Source organism: Lynx rufus, unplaced genomic scaffold (genome assembly GCF_022079265.1).
Source record: "Lynx rufus isolate CCGP_SWC_20201006 ecotype Redwood Valley unplaced genomic scaffold, mLynRuf1.p SCAF_20, whole genome shotgun sequence".
In the NCBI taxonomy this organism is placed as follows: domain Eukaryota; kingdom Metazoa; phylum Chordata; class Mammalia; order Carnivora; family Felidae; genus Lynx; species Lynx rufus.
The window spans coordinates 28635594-28655870 of record NW_025814835.1 but is presented as its reverse complement, the minus strand read 5'-3'; the positions used below and the strand labels follow the sequence as shown (position 1 = coordinate 28655870).

At 46.6% G+C, this 20277-nt stretch overlaps 2 protein-coding genes across 2 annotated transcripts in view; both read left to right on the top strand.

Moving 5' to 3' along the window:
- The window catches only part of SLC14A2 (solute carrier family 14 member 2), a 52939-nt gene extending 46447 nt beyond the window's left edge, over positions 1 to 6492 (top strand). The window contains exons 16-19 of the mRNA XM_047086372.1: positions 751 to 898; positions 1750 to 1884; positions 3003 to 3052; positions 6292 to 6492. Coding sequence (XP_046942328.1) covers positions 751 to 898; positions 1750 to 1884; positions 3003 to 3052; positions 6292 to 6492 — 534 coding nt within the window. The remainder of the gene's footprint in view (positions 1 to 750; positions 899 to 1749; positions 1885 to 3002; positions 3053 to 6291) is intronic.
- A 10277-nt stretch (positions 6493 to 16769) lies between these two features.
- Positions 16770 to 20277, top strand: part of SLC14A1 (solute carrier family 14 member 1 (Kidd blood group)) — a 51323-nt gene continuing 47815 nt past the window's right edge. Inside the window, exon 1 of the mRNA XM_047086251.1 lies at positions 16770 to 16799. The gene's annotated coding sequence lies outside the window, so the exon portion shown is untranslated. The remainder of the gene's footprint in view (positions 16800 to 20277) is intronic.

The window sequence follows — 20277 nt, the reverse complement described above, 5'->3', positions numbered from 1 at the left end:
AACCATAGGACCCCAATCCCAGTTGCTGGGGAAGGCTGCATGCCCAGGATCCTTTTCTGGAACTGCATAACACATGTGCAAGTGCCCACAAGGCAGTGGACCCTGGCCTCATCAAACCCTTCACGTTTGCAGACAGGCCCCACACCCCCTGAGATACACGGAGGCCTGATGCAAGCAGGGACTCGTCTATCAGTCACCGTTTACTTGGCTTCTCAATCAAAAACGGGCATACCATGATACTGCCTTCTCAGGGATTCTTCTCTGGTTATGAGTCCAGGTGTTCACCCAGACCGAGCTAACGTGACCACAGCCCAGACACCTTATTCTTGGAAACACAAAGGACTACTCTTTCACATAATATTCAGCCTTTTGGTCATAATTTTAGGGGTTTTTTTAGTGTTACAGGAGAGCTTTTAAACCCCAACTTTGATCAGACATCTCCTGCTTTACTGATGAATAATAATACCCTCATTTGAAAAGTTTTTAGTGTCTCTTCACTGGGGGTTGAGTGCCTTACACTCATGTTTCTAAAGAAAGGAAACTGAACACCCTAAACTCCTATTGTTCTAAGAACGCAAGATTAAAACAATAAGGCTTGTGTTCCTTTTAGAGTTAACCTATTTGGATAAAAATGTCTCAGAAACCTGTTGCGAACTGTTGGTGTACAAGGCTTGGCACGAATCTTTTCCAGCCAAGGTTCAAGTTGTCTCTTCTGCCTCCTTAACTGCATGTGACCCTTTGCACCTGCAGCTCTTGAGAGCCATCCCTGTTGGAGTCGGCCAGGTGTATGGCTGTGACAACCCCTGGACTGGAGGCATTTTCCTCATAGCTCTGTTCATATCTTCACCTCTCATTTGCCTACACGCTGCGATCGGCTCCACCATGGGGATGTTGGCAGGTTAGTGTCATCACTTCTGACGTGTTAATGGGCCATACGGATGTTAGTGTCTCGAGCCAGCTCCGAAGAAAATGGTGACAGGTGTTTTCGATACCCACCTCCCCACCCCCACTTATTCCTACATACTTTCCCCCCTTCCATTGTACCCTGGTTTCCTACTTTGGGTGCCAGTGCCCTCATGCGTTTCTGAGCAAAAGCTGCCTTCCCGAAAGGATTCGGTTACACCTTAGTATAAATTTAAAGTTTGGAGAGGTTAATTCCCGTCATGTTTGTATTTTAAGTCTTGTCTCAAGGGATGATATTCCACTAGAGAACACGGAGATATCAGTGAAGGAGCGCCTGGGTGGCTCAATCGGTTAGCGTCCAACTCTTGATTTGGCTAAGGTCATGATCCCAGGGTCATGGGATGGAGCCCCACGTTTGGCTCCATGCTCAGCATGGATTAAGATTCTCTCTCTCTCTCTCTCTCTCTCCCCACCTCCCGCACCACTCGTGTGCTTTCTCTCTCTCTCTCTCTCTTAAAAAAATATCAGTGAAGAAGGAAAAGTCCTCTTTCTTGGCAGGGAAAGGAACTTCTCTGCTTTAAAAGGCTGCAGAGTCTATACTCAAAAGGCTCTCTTCTACCTATAACGGCATCACCACTAATACTCATGTGACTCTATGGCCATTTGTTTCCTTTAGTTATCTTTTCACTGAATAAAATCAGAAGTTCTTTTTTTATAAATGCCTAAGAGGATGATTGGTCTGGGCTTTGGGAACTATGGTGGTTTTCAGGAGTGGCAGGCGAGCCCCACGAGACCCACCCCCCCCCCCGCCCTGAACTCAACACTGATGCCTGCCTTCTCTCGCAGCCCTCACTATTGCAACACCCTTGGACTCCATCTACTTCGGCCTGTGTGGCTTCAACAGCACGCTGGCCTGCATTGCCATCGGAGGCATGTTCTACGTCATCACCTGGCAGACCCACTTCCTGGCCATCGCCTGTGGTAGGGACCACCACTAGCTCCCTTTGCACCTTCGGCGCCACCTGTGACTGTCCCTGCGGGGAAAACCACCCTGAAGATTCTGTGGATCCCCCAAAGATAAATGGGAGGATCGTTTGCTTCACAAAAGCGTTTGTACCTAAAACGGTTTTGAGTGGTTGTTCAACGATTCACACAGTAAAAACTGTTTTCACGGAACACAGAGTATTCAGCCACACGAAGACAGAACTTTTAGACGGTGGCTGTTGGGTTGTTGTTCATGGGTTGTCTCTGTGATTGCTACTCTCCTGTATTGGCTGGTGATTGGAGCCAACCGACAGAGCAACCCTTACTCAAATTAATCTTTATGTATAGAATTGGGTGATTTACCTCAGATACGGAGATTAACTTTAAGCACCCAAATACTCATCATTAGGACCTTCCAATAATGCTTACGCCAGAGGAATGCTGAAGGATGTGGTCACATGGCTACCAGCCAGGTGCTCAGTGACTCTCTAATAAAGATTTGCTGTTGTTAATATCCTGAGGACAATTGAGATGCTTTCGGTTGAGAAATTGAGAGTTCGGAAGCAAAGCCCAATTACACTTGCTCGTTTTCACAGAGCGTCACCTCTTACCGGCACGTGGCTCTTCCCAGTGGCCAGCCTGGCCGCACCCTCTGCAGGCAGAGCTGGGAAGGCAAGGCAGTGGGCATATTTGGTCTTCCTCAAGCTTAGAGAATGCTGTTCCTCCCTGGAAACCCGTATTACATTAATAACTCGCGGTGAAATATTCCAGTGGGGAGCTCTGGGATCCACTTGCCTTGGCTGTATAGTAAAATTTTCATGTACGGTTTATGCTGCTAAATGTTCCTTTGCTAGAATGCAAGGTGGTGGGACCCAAGAGAACCATAATCACTCCATTCTGGCCCTTTTTTAACAAAGTTCATCTGCTGTCTTAGCTGTACCGGCATTTGCCTGGAATTTAACACCTTTCAGGGCTGTCAACTAATAGAAACATAATTCAAGTTTTATTTTAATCTGAGAGATAGCATTTGTGGCATAAAATGTCTGGGGAGATAATATGTAGACTAAGCTTGAGGCACCGTCAGTCACTGGACTGTTTCTTGGTTCTTTTCCCAGCACTGTTTGCGGCCTACCTGGGTGCTGCGCTGGCTAACGTGCTGTCCGTGGTGAGTCAGCGTCGGCTAAGAACGTGCCACAACGCCCTTCCCCCGTTCTTTCAGCTCCCCACAGTCAATGCAAGCCTGTCCTCCGGGGACCCTTCCCCAACTCATCCTTCTCATCTCAAATCACACCGCTTGCCTCAGCACCTGCTAGACAGAAGGAGCTAGGTCTCTAAAGGTTCAATGTCAACCACCGGTCAAACAGACCCCATTGTCAGGGGGCCAGTGGAGCTTGTTATAGAAGGACAATTTGAAGAACACTATCTTGTAACTCGAGTTCTTTCGGCTGTATCATCCCCTAGAACTAGTTTTAAATCTTTATTATTTAATTTTTTTGTATGTTTATAGATCAACTGCCCAACTAACTTACGGGCCAGGGTACATCTCCGTTCATCCGTTGGCAACTAGGAGTTGAGGGGGTCATGAGGGAAGTCTCCAGGGAAGACAGGGAACCAAGCCCCAGCAATACCTGAGAGAAGCCAGCGCTGGTGGCTATGTGCACATGCACCAGTCCAAGAATCCCTTCCTTGTCTGAGCCCTAGTGTGAGGTGGTGTCTGAGACAGGAGAAGCCGCATGGCCAGCCCCAGACCCCACGTACACTGGGTAGGGCCCCCAGTCCGGCACAGAGTGTTCAGGGCTCAGCCCGCAGTTGATGCCTCCCCCTTTTAGATATGGGTTCAAGGGCACATTTGATTGATAAAAGCAACCAGGAAAAGTCCCAGTGGTCCTGAAGGTAGGGATGAAGGTGGGCATTTTACTCACACCTGCACAAATCCCTTCCTCACCCTTAGGGAAACTGGGCAGGTTGAACTTAGCATAGGAAGGAATTTTCTAAGCAATAGAACCCGCCCTCCCTGACACCATCCTATGTCTCCCAGTGGGCTAAATCCTCCTCTGGGCTCTGGTGAATCTTGTACATGCCTCTGCTATGACACTTGACGTACAGTATGGTGACGAGCCTTATACATATTCTTCCTTTTCCAACTTCAGCCCATGTGCTCCTTCAGAACAGGGGCCCGGCTGTATTCTAGTCTTCATCCATAGTACCTATTACAATACCCAGCCCATAATAGGTGCTCAAGAAATGATGAATGAATAAAACCCTAAGATAGCAAGCCTGCACCATGGGGAATCTAAGAGCTGGGGCTGATTGGTCAGCCATCAGAAGAATGGGCGGGTAACTAGAGCATGGAGTATGGTCTCTGCGGCTCCTTTGCACTCCAGGCTTTCCCATCATTCTTGTACCCATCCTTCCACCTGACTGTCCAGCCAGTGAATATGTGTCACGTGCCTTCCCTGGGCAAGGTACTGGAAGGGATGCAAACAGGAAGATTTTGTTTCTGATCACAGGCATTTAGAGGATGACTGGCCCTTTTCCTCTGCGGGCAGAGAAGTTAGAGGCAATACCATTCCATTTAAACTTTTTTTGAACTCGAGTTTACTTTCTGTGTGCCTACTATGTTTAGGACACTATGCTGAACACTCTCAGGGAGACAAAAAAGGGCAGGCTATTTACTCCCGTGGAAGGAATGTCCAATCTGCTTGAAGAACAATATAAAAATGTCAAGTGACATTTACGAGCCCCTTCACACCCTCCACAGACAGAGCACTTGGGAACTGCACTCCTCTGCTTCCTCACTGGCACTCATACACGCAGCCCTGTCTTCCCCGTGCCCGCCCCCCCCCCACTTGACAATCATGACCGCTGTTTACTGAGTGCTGAGGGCTGTTTACTGAGTCCTTAATATGCACTAGGCATTAACTGTCTGAGTGGACACTGTTAGCCCTACTTTACTATTGAGGAAATAGGTTTCAGACGGATGAAATAACTTTAACAAGGTGGTTGGAGCTGAGATGTGGGTCTGAGATGTGAACTCCAGACCTACTTCCTTTCCCACTGTGGGGTTCCAGAGGGTTCTTCCCAAAACACACTGTGTAGTGTGAGCAGGGCTTTGGAGAGACGTGTTGGGTGGAATTCATTACTCGTGGGTATTTTTACGGCCATGGTTCTGGCTGCTGTAGTCCTTCTCCAAGTTTCACCCAGCAGTGCCATCTTTGAGCAGCACATTACTGGCATTGTTATCCCCGTGGTGTTTTCTGAGGTCTTTACTGCTTATAAGGAAATGAGGTTGGGTGTGGGGGAACATGATTTGGTCAGCCTTATAGTTGAGTCTGCAAGACTCCTTATCGCCAAGCTCTCCACTCAAGTGATCTCAAGGAAGAGTGAGAGGTGTATTAAAAAGCCGCAGGGCATGGGCCGCCTGGGTGGCTCAGTCGGGTAAGTGTCCAACTTTGGCTCAGGTCATGATCTCACAGTTTGGTTCACGAGTTCAAGCCCCACATTGGGCTCTCTGCTGTAGCACAGAGCCCACCTTGGATCATCCTCCGTCTCCCACTCTCTCTCTCTCTGCCCCTCACTGGTCTGTCTCTGCCCCTTGCCACTCTCTCTCTGCCCCTCACTGTTCTCTCTCTCTCAAAAATAAATAAACATTTTGTTTTGAAAAGCCTCAGGACATCTTAAGGAAGAAAAAATAGGTCAACACCATGAGAAGGAGAGCTGGGAATGGGGGAGCCCTTGAGAATAGAGGCAGCTACCCTCCACCTCCAACCCCTAGGACTAGGACATTACATCTCTGCCTCTCTCCAGATGTCTGTTCTATCTCCCTGTGTCTGTGGTGGGTTTCTTCTGCTGCACACACCCCCCTCGCGGCCACCCAGCACTGGTTGGCTCTCCAGTCCTTTCAGACCAAGAGCCCAGTCTCTCTTAGTTCAAATTCTCAAAAGAGGGATTCAACTCCCAGGCCATCTGCCTGTGGAAGTCGCATTGCTGGAGTCCAATCAGCTGTGACCAAAGAGATAAAGATCGTGAGCTACAAAATGGCTGCCAATGCCACTCCTTCAACAGGGGCTATGGGAGAGGCAGGCAATGGTCAGTTCCTAGAGTTGAAGCTATAACCTAGCCAGACAGCCCAAGGCAAAACATGACTTCTACATAAAGCCATATTGTAATAGGGTTCCAATGGTTGCATTTTGGAGAATGTGCATCCACCTGTTACAATTCAGGCAGACAGCACTGACATACTTTTATTAATATTGGTCAAGAAGTATTATTCCTCTCAATACCCACAAAGCATCCCGTCCTCTACCCAGGGCTGTAGGGGAGTGTTAAGGGCTGATGAAACAGGCCAAAGCATCTGATATAATCAAGGCTTCTCTTGTGTGTCTCCTTTCTGCCCCTGCCCAGTTTGGACTGCCACCATGCACCTGGCCCTTTTGCCTCTCAGCACTCACCTTCCTGCTCCTGACGACCAACAACCCTGCCATCTACAAGCTTCCACTCAGCAAAGTTACCTACCCAGAGGCCAATCGCATCTACTACCTATCCCAGGAGAAAAACCGAAGAGCATCAACCATAACAAAGTACCAGGCCTATGATGTCTCCTAGGCTGCCTTTTCCAAAACATGTCACTGTGTACTCAGCCTTCATCAGGTCATCCAGGTCCCCAGGCTGAAAGCCACGCAAACTCCCTTTCTGTCTGTTCTGTGATTCTTTCCCCAAGCAAGCCTACACCTTAGTTTTTCCCCACATAGGGAAATACGTGTCTAGTCACCATTTAGGAACCTCTCTGTTCTAAGATGTACAACATTTATCAAAGATACCGTTAGTTTAGACTTCATACTCACAAATCATACCATAAGAGCTCCCTTTGAAGGGAATTTGCCCTCTTCTGCAAAATAAGCCACATCCCTAAAGAGAACTCATCAAGAAGGGGACAGGGATTGGTGGCATGAGCCTCCAACTCAGTCATTTTATGGAGCCATGCACAATTCCAGGAAACATGCATCAGCCTGGAAGGCGATAGGATGGTTTGGCCCTAGCTCTGCCCCTAGGGAGCCCCTGCCATCTGGAGTGAACGCATCCCTGCTCTCAGCCTTGAATTCTTACTGGTTTCATGACAGGGAGGGATTCAGTCCCTCCCACCTCGGAGGTGTTGATTCTTCTCTCTCTCCCGTAAACTGATGAAATCAGTGTGACCATCAAGTAATTACTTTGAGTCAAGTAATAGATGGAGGGCTTACCTGGAGAAGAGGCAGGAAATTTTTAATGTTCTGAGATTTGTTCTTGAGTCACGAGAAGATGTTCTCCAGATTTGGGGTTAGGAACTTAAATTCACTGGAAATGCCAATGTGCCTTCCTTTACATAACAGAAATATTTCTGGAAATGTCATAAGATGAAAACTGATCTTTTTCAACATTCAAATCATGTTTTAAACAAATGTTTTTTCTTTAGTAGTATTCATAAACATGCTATCATTAAACGGTTAAGTTCACAAGATGGTATCGGGATTTTCTTAAAATGGGGCTCACTTACACTGTTCACACATTGCCCATCTGAGGGGTTTTCCATGGTCAGGCATGTGTCTGACAAGGGATGGGATGGGTTACAAATCATCAAAAGAGGGTTTGATTTGCATACAAAGGGAATTATACAGAAATGACTGTGGTCTTCTATTTCTGTTTGAGTAGAAATACAGGCTGTTAGCAACACATCTCACTTTCAAGTGAATGGTGTTTTAGTCTTGCACCCTTAAATTACAAACCCAGCCCCTCTTGCATGGTCAGTAACTCTTGTTATTTAATCTTTTTACGGCATTGAGCCCCTAACCCTCAGGAGCCCTTTGTGAGAAGGCACGTGGCTCAGCACCCCCCACCCCTCCCCTGCAGGACAGGGATAAACCATCAGAGCACTTGGTAGGACACCCTTCCCCCATCTTACACATTCTAGTTTAGCATGATGGGGTGAGGATACAAGATGGGGGGAAGAAGGCAAGGGGGAGGGGACAGATCCTCTATAAATGCAGCTTTAAGAAAGACTTACATTTGGCCAAAATCCATTATTTGGAAAAAGCCGGTGTCTGTATTTATCTTTTCTTTTCTCTGTCTGCCCTGAGATCCCAGCCATTTTCTGCCACCCCAAGAGCACTGGTCTGCCTATTTCTCTACCAGATCATATCTAGCCATTATGACTTCTCCAGGAAAATGGAACACTTCCCACTGGAAGCAAATCCCACACATGGGAAAGGGGAATGAGTCACATTCCAGAGGCTACCTCTGAGTTTGGGAATCACACCTTGCGGCCAAGAAGGTCTCAAGCTATATTTTAATGACCATGGAGTTGTGGCTCTCTGAAGATCAGGCATCCAGGAATTTCCCCAGACGGTTGTTTCTGCTCACAGCTCACTCAGCTACCCCAAAACCTCTACGTGATGACATCGAACCATTAAAATAGCACTTTTCGTGCATTTTCCACCAAAGTGTTATAATCTGGGTTTATTAGAACAGGAAGCCCTCCATGTGCATACCATTCTGCTTAGTGACCACTAACAAATCCCCTCAGCTGTTCTAAGTATTTCAATATCCTCATCTATAAAGTAAATTGAGTTGGCCCAGGATACCAAGCAAGGTGGAAATGGATGGGATAAAAGAATTCAATGTATGAAAATATATGATGGCCACAGGATTTCAGCATCTCAATTAGGCATCAACAAAGAGAGGGAGTCAGGTCCCACCAGTTCCAACACAACCAGCCAGTTGTGCAAATGAGTGCATCAATCCCATCACACCAATGGCTTGAAGTCAGCTTCAAGGGGAGGGGAGTATTTCCCGCAGCAAACTATAAATCTGGACCTTTTTTCCCCAGACAGACAGCTTACCAGCACACCACCACCAGGCCAGTTTGGTGGGAAGAAAGAGGACAGTGGTAGGGCTCCAGACACGAGGCTCAGAGACTAAGCCAATGTATTCGATTCTGTGATGCCACATAGATGCCATTCCACATACAGGAGGCATCTGCAAGGATAACAATCATGTTCCCAGGCATTAACAAAAGCTCAGAAGATTTACCCACAGAGTCCGACACTGAAAACACACCAGGTGGAAGTATCCAACTAGGAACAAATCCAGGAAATGTTGCAAGGGACACAGGAAGTGCAAGGTGATCAAATACCTTGGTAGTGTTTGTTGTTCATTGGGACTGAAGGGGGGAAAATAGAACAAATGTAACTGTAACAACCAAAAGTGGAATATTAAATGATTGGCAAGGGGAGAGGTAGACAAAAGAGATAGGAGAGCCTGTTCGAGTACTTGGCTTGTACAGAAATTGGTATGTTTAAAAATTCCACAAAGAATAAAATGAATGATAAGAGCAACCACCATGAGAACAAAATTAGAATTTTTAGTATATGTGCTGCCGAAGCGAGCACTAGAATTTTTGAACTAAAAGAAAATTCTTTCCAATGGAAAGCAGCAAAGAAAGAAAAAATTCCTCCCCCCAAAAAGACAATAAGAACAACAACAACAACAAACCCAGAAAGTAGAAATCAGTCATAATATGACAGCAATTGAGCAAAATAAAAAAATGTTAACTATTAAATTTACCACTGAAAGACAGAGACCCTTCAGTTGCACTTTTGAGAAAAGACTTCACCATTTTGCTTTTCTCAAGAAAAACATTTAAAACAGAAAGACATAAGGGTGCCTGGGTGTCTCAGTCGGTATTCTCTCTCTCCTTCTCTCTCTCTGCCCATCCCCTGCTCATGTGCGCGAGCACTCTCTCTCTCTCAAAATAAATAAATAAACTTAAAAAATTAAAACAAAAGACATGAATGTTTAAATACAAAAAAACTCAAATAAATAAATAAATAAATAAATAAACAAACGTGGACCAAAAGAAAAGTTTAGGGCATCAACCATAATACCTTGAAAAAGTGAAATTGAAGGCAAAAAAGTTAAAAAACAGAGAATGATCTGCATCATGAATCATCAGGAAAATGCAAATCAAAACCACAATGAGATGTCAGTTCACCTGCCAGAATGTCTAGTATCAAAAAGACAGGAAACAATAAGTGCTGGTAAGGAGGTGGGGAAAAGGGAACCCTCATGCCCTGTTGGTGGGAATGCAAACTGGTGCAGCCTCTGTGGGAGACAGTATGGAGGCTCCTCAAAAAAATGAAAAATAAAACTATCCTATGATCCAGCAATCCCACTTCTGAGTATCTACCCAAAGAATACAAAAAAAACTAACTCGAAAAGATATCTGCACCCCTATGTTCATTTCACCATTATTTACAAAGCTGAGACATAGCAACAACCTAAGTGTCTATCGATAAATGAATGAATAAAGAAAATGTGGAATGGATATACAGTGAAATATTATTCAGCTATAAAAAACAATGAGATCGGGGTGCCTGGGTGGCTCAGTCAGTTAAGCATCTGATTCTTGATGTCGGCTCACGTTATGATCTCACGGCAAGATCAAGCCCCATGCTGAGCTCTGCTCTGACAGTGCAGAGCCTGCTTGGGATTCTCTCTCTCCCTCTCCCTCTCCCTCTCTGCCCCTCCCCTGCTTGTGCGCATATGTGAGCTTGCTTTCTCTCTCTCTCTCAAAATAAATAAACATTGAAAAAAAAAAGAATGATGTCTTGTCATTTGTGACAACATGGATGGATGCTGAGGGTGTTATGCTAAGTGAAATAAGTCAGATAGAGAAAGACAAATACCATATGATCTCATATGTGGAATCCAAAACTAAATAATTTTTTTTTAAAGTAAGTTCAGGGGCACCTGGGTGGCTCAGTCAGTTAAGCGTCCAACTTTGGCTCAGGTCATGATCTCATGGTCCATGAGTTCGAGCCCCACTGTCTGTGCTGACAGCTCAGATCCTGGAGCCTGTTTCAGATTCTGTGTCTTCCTCTCTCTCTGCCCCTCTCCTGCTCGTGCTCTGTCTCTCTTTCTCAAAAATAAACATTTAAAAAAAAGCAAGCTCATAGAGACAGAACAAATTGGTGATGGCCAGAGGTGAAAGGTGAGAAGTGGGAGAAATGAGTAAATTGTTTTTGTTTTTGTTTAGTTTAAATAAATTAAAAAAAAACAACAAAGAATGATGTAAAAAGGAATAGGAGAAGAGTGAAGAGTACATAATTATCGTAAACAAATTATCATAAACACAAATGTGCATAAACAATCAACCTTAAATACATCAAGCAGCAATTGACTGCACTTCAGGGAGAAATAAATAAATCAATAATTGTAGCTTTTACCAAAACCTCAGAAACTGATATATCAAAAGAACAAAAGGTGAACAGAGTTTACAGACATATAACAAGAGGATTGATAAGTGTGAGCTATTATTTACATGTAGGATTATCAACCCTCCCAGTCAACATCCCCCCTCCAAAAATCCAAACAAAGGACACACATTTTCCTTAAGCACCCATAGAACATCTGCAACACAGACCATGTATTTACTGCACCATAAAACAAGCATGGGATCCTCATAAAACACTGGTAGGAAGTGGCTGGTGCAGCACTTGGAGAGCAGGTCCTCAGTATTTAGTGGCATTAGATGAATGGATAAAGAAGAAGTGATATATATATATATATATATACACACACACACACAATGGAATACTACTCGGCAATGAAAAAGAATGAAATCTTGCCATTTGCAACACCGTAGATGCAACTGGAGGGTATTACACTAAGTAAAATAAGTCAGTAAAGAAAGACAGATATCATATGATTTCACTTGTATGTGGAATTTGAGAAACTTCACAGAAGACCATGGGGGAAGGGAAGGGGCAAAAAGCATTACAGAGAGGGAGACAAACCATAAGAGACACTTAAATACAGAGAACAAATTGAGAGTTGTTGAGGGGAGAGGAAGGAAAATGGGTGATGGGCACTGAGGAGGGCACTTGTTGGGATGAGCACTGGATGTTGTGTTTAAGCGATGAATCACTGGAATCTACTCCCTAAGCCAAAAGCACACTGTTTGCACTGTGTTTTAGCCAACTTGACAATACATTATACTCAATTAAAAAAAGTCTATCCACCCTCTGTGACCTAGAAACTCCCCTCCAGAGTGTGTTCTCAGGGAAAAGTTCTCAGGGAAAGTACCCCCGCTCCCACATGGGCCACGAGGCAGGCTCTTCACGGCATTGACTGGGGTGGGAGAGCTGGAGAAGGCAGAGGCTAAGCAGAGTGGGGCGTGTGTTCAGTCCCCACAGCAGGTAGATGCCCAGGACCACAGACAGAGCAATGTCGACAGATCTTAAAAACCCGGTGCTGGGCTAAAACTAAATATGTGACATTTCAGGGCACCTGGGTGGCTCAGTCGGTTGAGTGCAGACTCTTGATTTTGGCTCAGATCATGAGCTGGGTGTTGTGGGAATGAGCCCTACATCAGGCTCCACACTGGGCATGGAGCTCCCTTGAGATTCTCTCTCTCCCCCGCTCTGCCTCTCCCCCTCTCTCCCCCATCACTCACATACTCTCTCTCTCTCTCTAAAATAAAATAAACAAAAAAACCAAATATGGCATTTATTATCAATATCATTTGCATAAATAAAAATGCATGTGCACCAAACAACAATAGACCGTTTGTAAGCACTCACACAAGCAAAAAAGAGAAATGATAGTGGAGTATACAAATGAAAAAAACATATACACTTTCATACACTCAAGAAGAATGAAGGTAGGCACCTCTCCTGGGCCAGTGAAGATAACATGCAGGAACTAAGCCACATGGGTAACTCAGCTCTGCTAGAAAAAATCTGAACTGGGGCTTAGCATGTGCTCTGCTCAGCCTGTCAGAACCTCTGACAGTTTCCCAGTGACCCCAGAATTGGGGCAGGGTCGGTCTGCAAAGCCCCAAGGTGCTCCATTCTGTCTGCACCAACACTTGAAAGCATTTATACATATTTTATAACTTAAAATATGTATTTTTAATATATTAAATATAATTTTTACATATTAAAATAATTCTGTGCTTTGCCTCCAAATTACAGGAACATTGTAATCCCGAGCGTAACAACAGTAATGAACACGTTATGCATTTCTGCTTTGGAATGTTTTAGAATCTCAGATAAAATGTGGAAAGAAAGGGAAATTTTGTTGTTACAGAGATTGCAAAAAGGTGGGACAGAAAAGACATTCCTGAGAATGAAAGCGGTGGCGTGGAGGCTATCAGCTGGGCTCACAAAGAGTGGGGATCCCCGAGATGATAAACTCACAAAACCTCCCACAGTCATCAGACCTAATTGGTGAGTCAACCAGGAGGTTAGGTGTGGAAAGTTCCCAGCTCTGAAGTCAAATGGACCTGGTTTTGAATCCAGCCCTTCTCTGTTCCTTACTGGCTGGGGCTAATCTACACAATGAGAATGGTTCCTGTCTAAGAGCAGTGTTGGTGTAGAGGCTAAATAAGAACTCCTGGAATGTAACTAGTCCATGCCAGAATCCATCAGTGTGGGATGCAGATAGAGGAGCTCACACTCTTACCTTCCATTCTTATCCCGATTCCTCGAGTCCCAGTGACCAGAAATGCCCAGGAAAGTCTGGACATCTTCTCGTTGGTTTTCTTTAAAATGCGGTGTTCAGGGGGCGCCTGGATGGCTCAGTCGGTTGAGCGTCCGACTTCAGCTCAGGTCACAATCTCACGGTCTGTGAGTTTGAGCCCCGCGTCGGGCTCTGGGCTGATGCCTCAGAGCCTGGAGCCTGCTTCCATTCTGTGTCTCCCCCTCTCTCTGCCCCTCCCCCGTTCATGCTCTGTCTCTCTCTGTCTCAAAAATAAATAAAACGTTAAAAAAAATTTTTTAAATGCGGTGTTCAGGCCAGAGGGGCCAGATCAGAACCTTTTCTTAGCTTCAAGGTGCTAAGGAAAGGACTGGCTGGACACTGGACGTAGCTCAGGTGTGACCCAAGTGGGGTACCTTAAGGCTGTTCCCTCATTTCACCATTTGGACTGTCCTCCTTCCTTCCTCTCCTACCTTACTTGTTTTAGGAAAACTTTCCCAAAATGAACTCCCCGAGACGCCCTGTTTCCTTAATCCCTCAAGGTCACTACCGTGGAGGGTACTGCACAGTTGTTCTTTGTTTCAGTTATGTGGGTCTTTTCTCCAAATAGACTGTAAGTCCTATGAGGATAGTGGTTCTAATATAAACACCCACACATATAACACACACACACACACTTATTCATATGCACACATACATGCACACGTGTTCACACATAGATACATAATACCACACACTACCACAGGAGTACGTACATACACATGTGCATGAGCAAAGAGACACAACTGCCTACGTATACACATGCATTTATGCATTCAGACATATATCCCACATACTAATATACTCACAAATGTAAGTACATCTATATATACACACATGCAATTGGTTTTGGGTTTCGTGTCTTTCCTTCAGAGAACTAGCCACTGATAGGCACATATTGGCCCTGGGAAATGATTGATTAATAGAAACACCTCCTCTCCCCGCTCTGTCTCCCTCTACAGAGCCCACTCGCTCATTCCGGCTGGATCTTGTGATCTGTTTCACACATAGAACCACATACACATAATGGACACACAGAATCTCAGGCAGGCCAGCTACCTGAATCTTGCCTCCGAAACTCCTTCCCAACATCTACTCCCTGCATAGTCCTCAGAGAAGGAACTCTGCAGAATAGTACACACCATCGGACCCGAAGTATATCATCATTTGATGGGTAATAACTTCAAGCCTCTACAAATGTTTTTTCTACCATCCTTTCCTTATAGAGTCTCCATGGTTTAGACCCAAATCATGTAATGGTCTTGGGTGAGGCAGGTAGATGGTAGACCAGTAGCTCTCAAACTTGAACACACATCAGGTTCACCTACAGTACTTGTTAAACAGTGCTGGGTCCAACCCCCAGAGTGTCTGATACAACAGGTCTGGGGCCAGACCTGAGAATGTGCATTTCTAACAAGCTCCCATGTGATGCTGTTGTTGATCCAGGGACCACACTTTGAAAACCACTGGTGTAGACTCAGAAATAGGATGCTGCCTCTGGTCATCCCTTTCCCTTGCTTTGCAGGTTATAATGCCCTGGTTTGCAAACTCTTGTGCATAGAAGAATCATCTACAGTAGTCATTAAAACACAGATCCCTGGCTCCCAACCCTGAAGATTTTGATTTAGTGGATTTGGGTGGTAGCAAAAATCTGAACTTCTAGCAACTCTCAGATCATACAGATACTGCTGGGTCAAGGTCCAGATTTTGAGATCCTTGTGTAATGGTGCTTAGCCCCGACTGGATGAGAATCACCTGATTCTGAGGCCCAGGTCCCACCCCAGACCACTTAAGTCAGCAGGGGCCTGGGAACAGGTATTTTTTAAAGCTCCTGGTGCAATTCCACTGTGCATCCAGGGTTGAAAACAACTACAGTGTCTGTGTCCAAACTGTCTCCAATCAGAATCATTTCTAGAGGCTGTTAAGCCCTCACCATCCTCAGTTCCCAGAGGGTTTTGGTAAGAAGCAGTAGGTCCAGCAAGGGTGCAGCGAGAAGCCCTGGGTGCCTGGAGGTAGGAGGGGTATGTGCGAGAGGCACAGAGAATCCTCAGAAGTGATGTGTGCCTCTTCCTCAGTGTTGTTGGGGCCCAGCCCTGCACCCCAAAAGAGACTAGATTTTTTAAAAAAAATGAAACCACTAAACAGGAAACATCTGGCCCAGGAGGCTGAGCAGACAAGCAAGGTTTTGCATTGGCCCCGGAAACCTGCAAAGCACGCAGCCTAGGCCCTAGAAAGGAAGCAGCGGGGTCAGCAGCACCTCTGCTCACAATGCTGCTCTAGGCAGGGGGGTCTCCCTGGTGCTGCCACATGGGCAGCGGCTGGTCGGGGCGGAGAGGTGTGCTAAGTGTGCTGTGTGAGCGTGCAGGTGTGCTGTGTGAGCAGGTATGGGCATGGGGTCCAAGGCTGCCCCCCCCCACCCAGGGCGGGGATAGAAAGTGGGAGGGGTTGGAAGGTAGGGCCGGCAGCAGCTGCTGCCGCAGGTGGACAAACAGGTGAGGAGGTGGCAGGATAGAAAAGGTGCTCCCTGGAGACCTGCATGCAGAAAGCCGAAGCCAGGGAGACATTTGAAGCAAGAGATAAAGAAGATGGAGAAAAAGCAGAACACAAAGAAATACGGGAGAGCAGGTGCTGGTCGGCCAGGTGGTCCCACAACAGGAAGCCGGCAAACAACAGGCAGGTTTGGGTGGAGGTCTGAGGCTCCTCCCCTCGGGAGGTGGGGCCAGGATGGGACAGAGGCAGAGGTAGTTCCCACTCCTTTCCCCAGCACTTGCTTCTCAAGGAGTCAGTCTGAGTCAGGAGGATCCACCACTGGAGAGCAAGTGTCACCTGTAGTGTGGCCTGAGCAGCTGCGGCGACGAGGGTCATGCGGGTGGAGCTGAACAAACCGGGCAGCAGAGAATTTAAAAATCCTGGTGGCCAGACCGGCTCCAACAGGATGTTGGGGTGGGGGGACAGGCAGGAGTAGTTTTCAAAGCTCCCCAAAGGGTGCAGCCAAGGACAGATGCCCCTGCAGTGGAGGTAGAGAGGGACGCTCGGGGCCACCAGTGCTGGGCGGCAAGCCAGCGCCCTTGAGGATAGTAAGTACAGGGAAGCTGCAGCGGGAAGATTCTCTGAAGACTTATTAGATGGGAGGAACCCCAGGCAGCATTGTTTTGTCAAAGGAAGGTGTCCCCATCCCCAGGGTCAGAGTTGGCAATTCTTAACCTCTGGAGCTGGACACATTTCAGCTGTGCTCCTGGCCCCACAAAGGATTACATTCGGCCCGTCTGATTGCTGAACGGAGAGAGACACTGACCCGCAGCTAGTTTCCGGCAGCCCAGGTGCAGAGCTCCACAGAGAACACAGGACCCAAGATTGAGGTGAGGACCTGGGGGGGAAGGAAGGGGAGCCCAGGGCCGGGGAGGGAGGACCCAGTGCGATTCCTGGGCTGCCGGCTTCCCATTCTCCTGGGTCCCCACCTTGGCTCTTTGGCCTTGGCTCCAGGACCTCAACAGGAACAGACTGAGCCCCTTGTGGAGAGGGGTGGGGACGCGTCCATCCTTGGGCCTCAGCCTCTCCCCTGGGTGCAGGCAGAGAGTGGCAGATACAGTTGCCCTGGAGCAAACCTAACTATACACAGCACTCTCCCCTCCCCCCGCACTATCTCCTATCCCCTGGTCCTGCCTTCTTCCCTCGCCTCCACAGACCACCGGGTCCCCTGACAGGCAGGTTATTTGCAAGTTAAAGGGATATACTGTCTGTCCTGTTTCCGGGCCCCTGGACCAGGGCTAGCCTTCTGGGAGCCATGCAGTTACATGGGCCTCATGTCTGGTTTAATGCTCTTCTATCGCTATCTCAAAAATCTTAATACTTTTTGCACTGGACCCTGTGGATTATGTAGCTGGCTCTGCACTGGGCTCTTGCTGGAGACTGGCGCTCTCTCTCCCATGGCAACAGCATCAAAGCTCCTCCTCTGCTTTTCTAATTCCTCCCTCCCCTGTGACAGCAGAAGACAGCAACATGAGCTCCATATACACAAAGGGACCTCACAAAGAGAAGGCACGTACCCAAGGGAAGAGGGAAACCCAGAGAGAGGTGGCATCTGCCATTCTGAAACCCCAGCATACCCGGGCTCCACGGTGCAGGGTCTGGAACAAGCCAGGAAGACACCCAGTGACGTGATCTGGCATAAATTTCTTAGTAGCCTCCATACTCTTTAAGCAAGCTATAATTTTAATATCAAATGTGAGATTGACCATGGGACTTAACACCTAATTTTATGGAGTCTGCTATTGCTAGTTTCATCGGAATGAGTTCATACTCATACTTCCTCAACGAGGCGGCAAATTCTGAGGCCAGGGACCTCATCTCATAATTATGTGGACACAACAGTCTTGGGTTCAAGTACATGGCTGGGCGCAGGGTTTCCTTGCAGTTTGATTCGCTTGTTTGGGCTCATAGGACTGTTATCTGAAGGAAGGAAGGCGCTGGGAGGGCTTCCGTGGGGAGAGGGAAACAGTGTCTGAGTGTTAAGGGTGAGGGCTGGGTGTCTGCAGAGCCGATTCCAGTCCCAGCCCTGCTGCTGCGTGACTCTGCATCGAGCCATCTCTCTGCCGGCCTCCATCTCCTCACCTACGAAATGGGAGTAATAGTGGAAGCCGCCTTCTAGGTTTGTCACGAGGTCCAAAGGAACTACATACACCGTGACCCCTCCTGCACTTGAATGTGCACCCAGATCTCCTGAGGGTCTTATGTAAATGCCAGCTGTGTGTCAGTAAGTCGCAGGTGGGTCTGAGCTGCTGAAATTTGCAAGTGCCCGAGTGATGCTGATGCTTCTGATCTCCCAGCCAAATTTTATGGTGACATTGTGTGGTCCCCAGTTAAGCAGCACTGCATCACTGGGGAAACTTGGTAGAAATGCAGATTCTCAGGTGCCACCGGACCTACTCACTCAGAGACTCTGAGGGTGGGCATGGCCGAACCATATGAACAAGCCTTCCAGATGCTTCTGCTGCAGGTGGGTTTGAGAACTCTTCAGCTCAGCACGGTACCTACTTTTCAATCACACGAGTACCGACATAAGTACCTGTTAGGTACGTAAAAGTGTGCTCAGTGATGTGGTAGGAGCAAAGACCCTGGAACCCTCCTGGTCTCTACCTGCTTAGAATTTAGCTCGCTGGGCACCAGCTGTTGTGTATATAAGAATGGGGGGGAGGAGGTAGGTTGGGGGGTATGCTTATGGGAAATGCAGATTTAAGGTTTGTCTACCATAAGAGATTTTTTTTCACCCCCAGGAGATTTTGATTCAGTAAGTCTAGATTTTTAAAATAGAACCCCAGCATTTTCTGACCCTTATTCTGTAATCCACTGACAAACAGTGATTTAGAAGGTAACACCAGAAAACTCATTGAAAGTTAACCAGCTGCCAAGCTGTGTGATGCAGACCCTTGTGTGCTTGAAACGTCTTTTGGAAGGGGAAGAGGTTGCTACAACCTGGCGAGCCAAGCAGAATCCCTTGGATGGGATGCAATGTCAGCCAGTAGAACTGGGTGGGACGGACGCAGCCTTAAGCCCCGTACTTTACGTAACAACTCAGCTACATCTTATAAGCCCTATCCGGTTGAACATCTCATTCCCATTTTACAGGTCAAATGCCCAGAGATCTAATACATTAAGTGGCATCTTCACAGATACCCAGTTGGTAAATCTCACAGCTGCAATTCACACCCAAGCCCCCATGACTGCCTTTGAAGGCTCTAGAGCAGGAGCGGGACTTGAAGACAGAGATCATTTGGAGATGTTAGTTTGTTAAGGGTGGGCAAGACAGACAAGGGACCAATGACAGCAATCAGCCTGGCTATGGTCTTCTGGCCAAGGAAAGTAAACAAAGGAGACTCAGAGCTTTTGACCATCATAAAGTGCACGGAGACCTCTCGGGGTAGAGGACAGTTATTGACAATGGAAAGAAGCCGCAGTAGTGTAAACAGACATGAAATCCAAAAACCTCAAGCCCATGTCCCTTTTCTTCCTAATCGTGGCCCTGAGCAAGATATTTCCTGTCTTGAACCTGTTTTCTCACCAGTAAAATGGAAATTATAATCCCTGGCTTGCCTGCCTCAGAGGTTACTGTAAACACATGTTTACACGTTTTGGAAACTGTAAGGTGAAATACTGTTAATAGTGTCAGCTAAGCTGCCTTAAATGGTACTGGGCATGTTAATAGACTTAGCCCAAGGAGAACTTTTTGCCTGTCTTTTCTCCAAGAATATATTTTCAAAAACTGTAAGTCCTTACCACCATTTCAGCTCGGGCAGCTAATAGTTCTTCTTTTAGTGGGAAAGTGCAATTTAAAAATAAAGATTTCTTTTATACCCAATTCTTGTGATTTTCCCATGGCTTCTATGGTGGAAGGAATTTATAAGAATTTTTCTATAACACTTTTGTTGAGATGAAATTCACATTTTATCAGACAATTCATCCACTTAAGTATACAGTTCCATGGAATTGTGCAAACATCACCACCATCAACTTTAGAACATTGTCATTGCCCCCAAAGAAACCCTGTACCAATTAGCAATCACTCTCCATTTCTCCCCAAGCCCTCCAGCCCTAGATAAACTTTAATCTACTTTTAAGATTAATATTAATACTAAACAGTAAGGTTTTTTGAAAATCGAGGTGGTCCAAGAACCACCTGCATAGAATCACCTGAATGGAGTTTAAAAATGCAGATCACTGTGGCCCCTTCAGACCTAGTAATCAGAACTCTGCAGCTGGAGCCCAGATGCTGCCTTCCCAGCTCTCGTGATTCTTGTTCACACCAAGGCTTGAGAACCACTGCTCATCCTTGGATTAAAG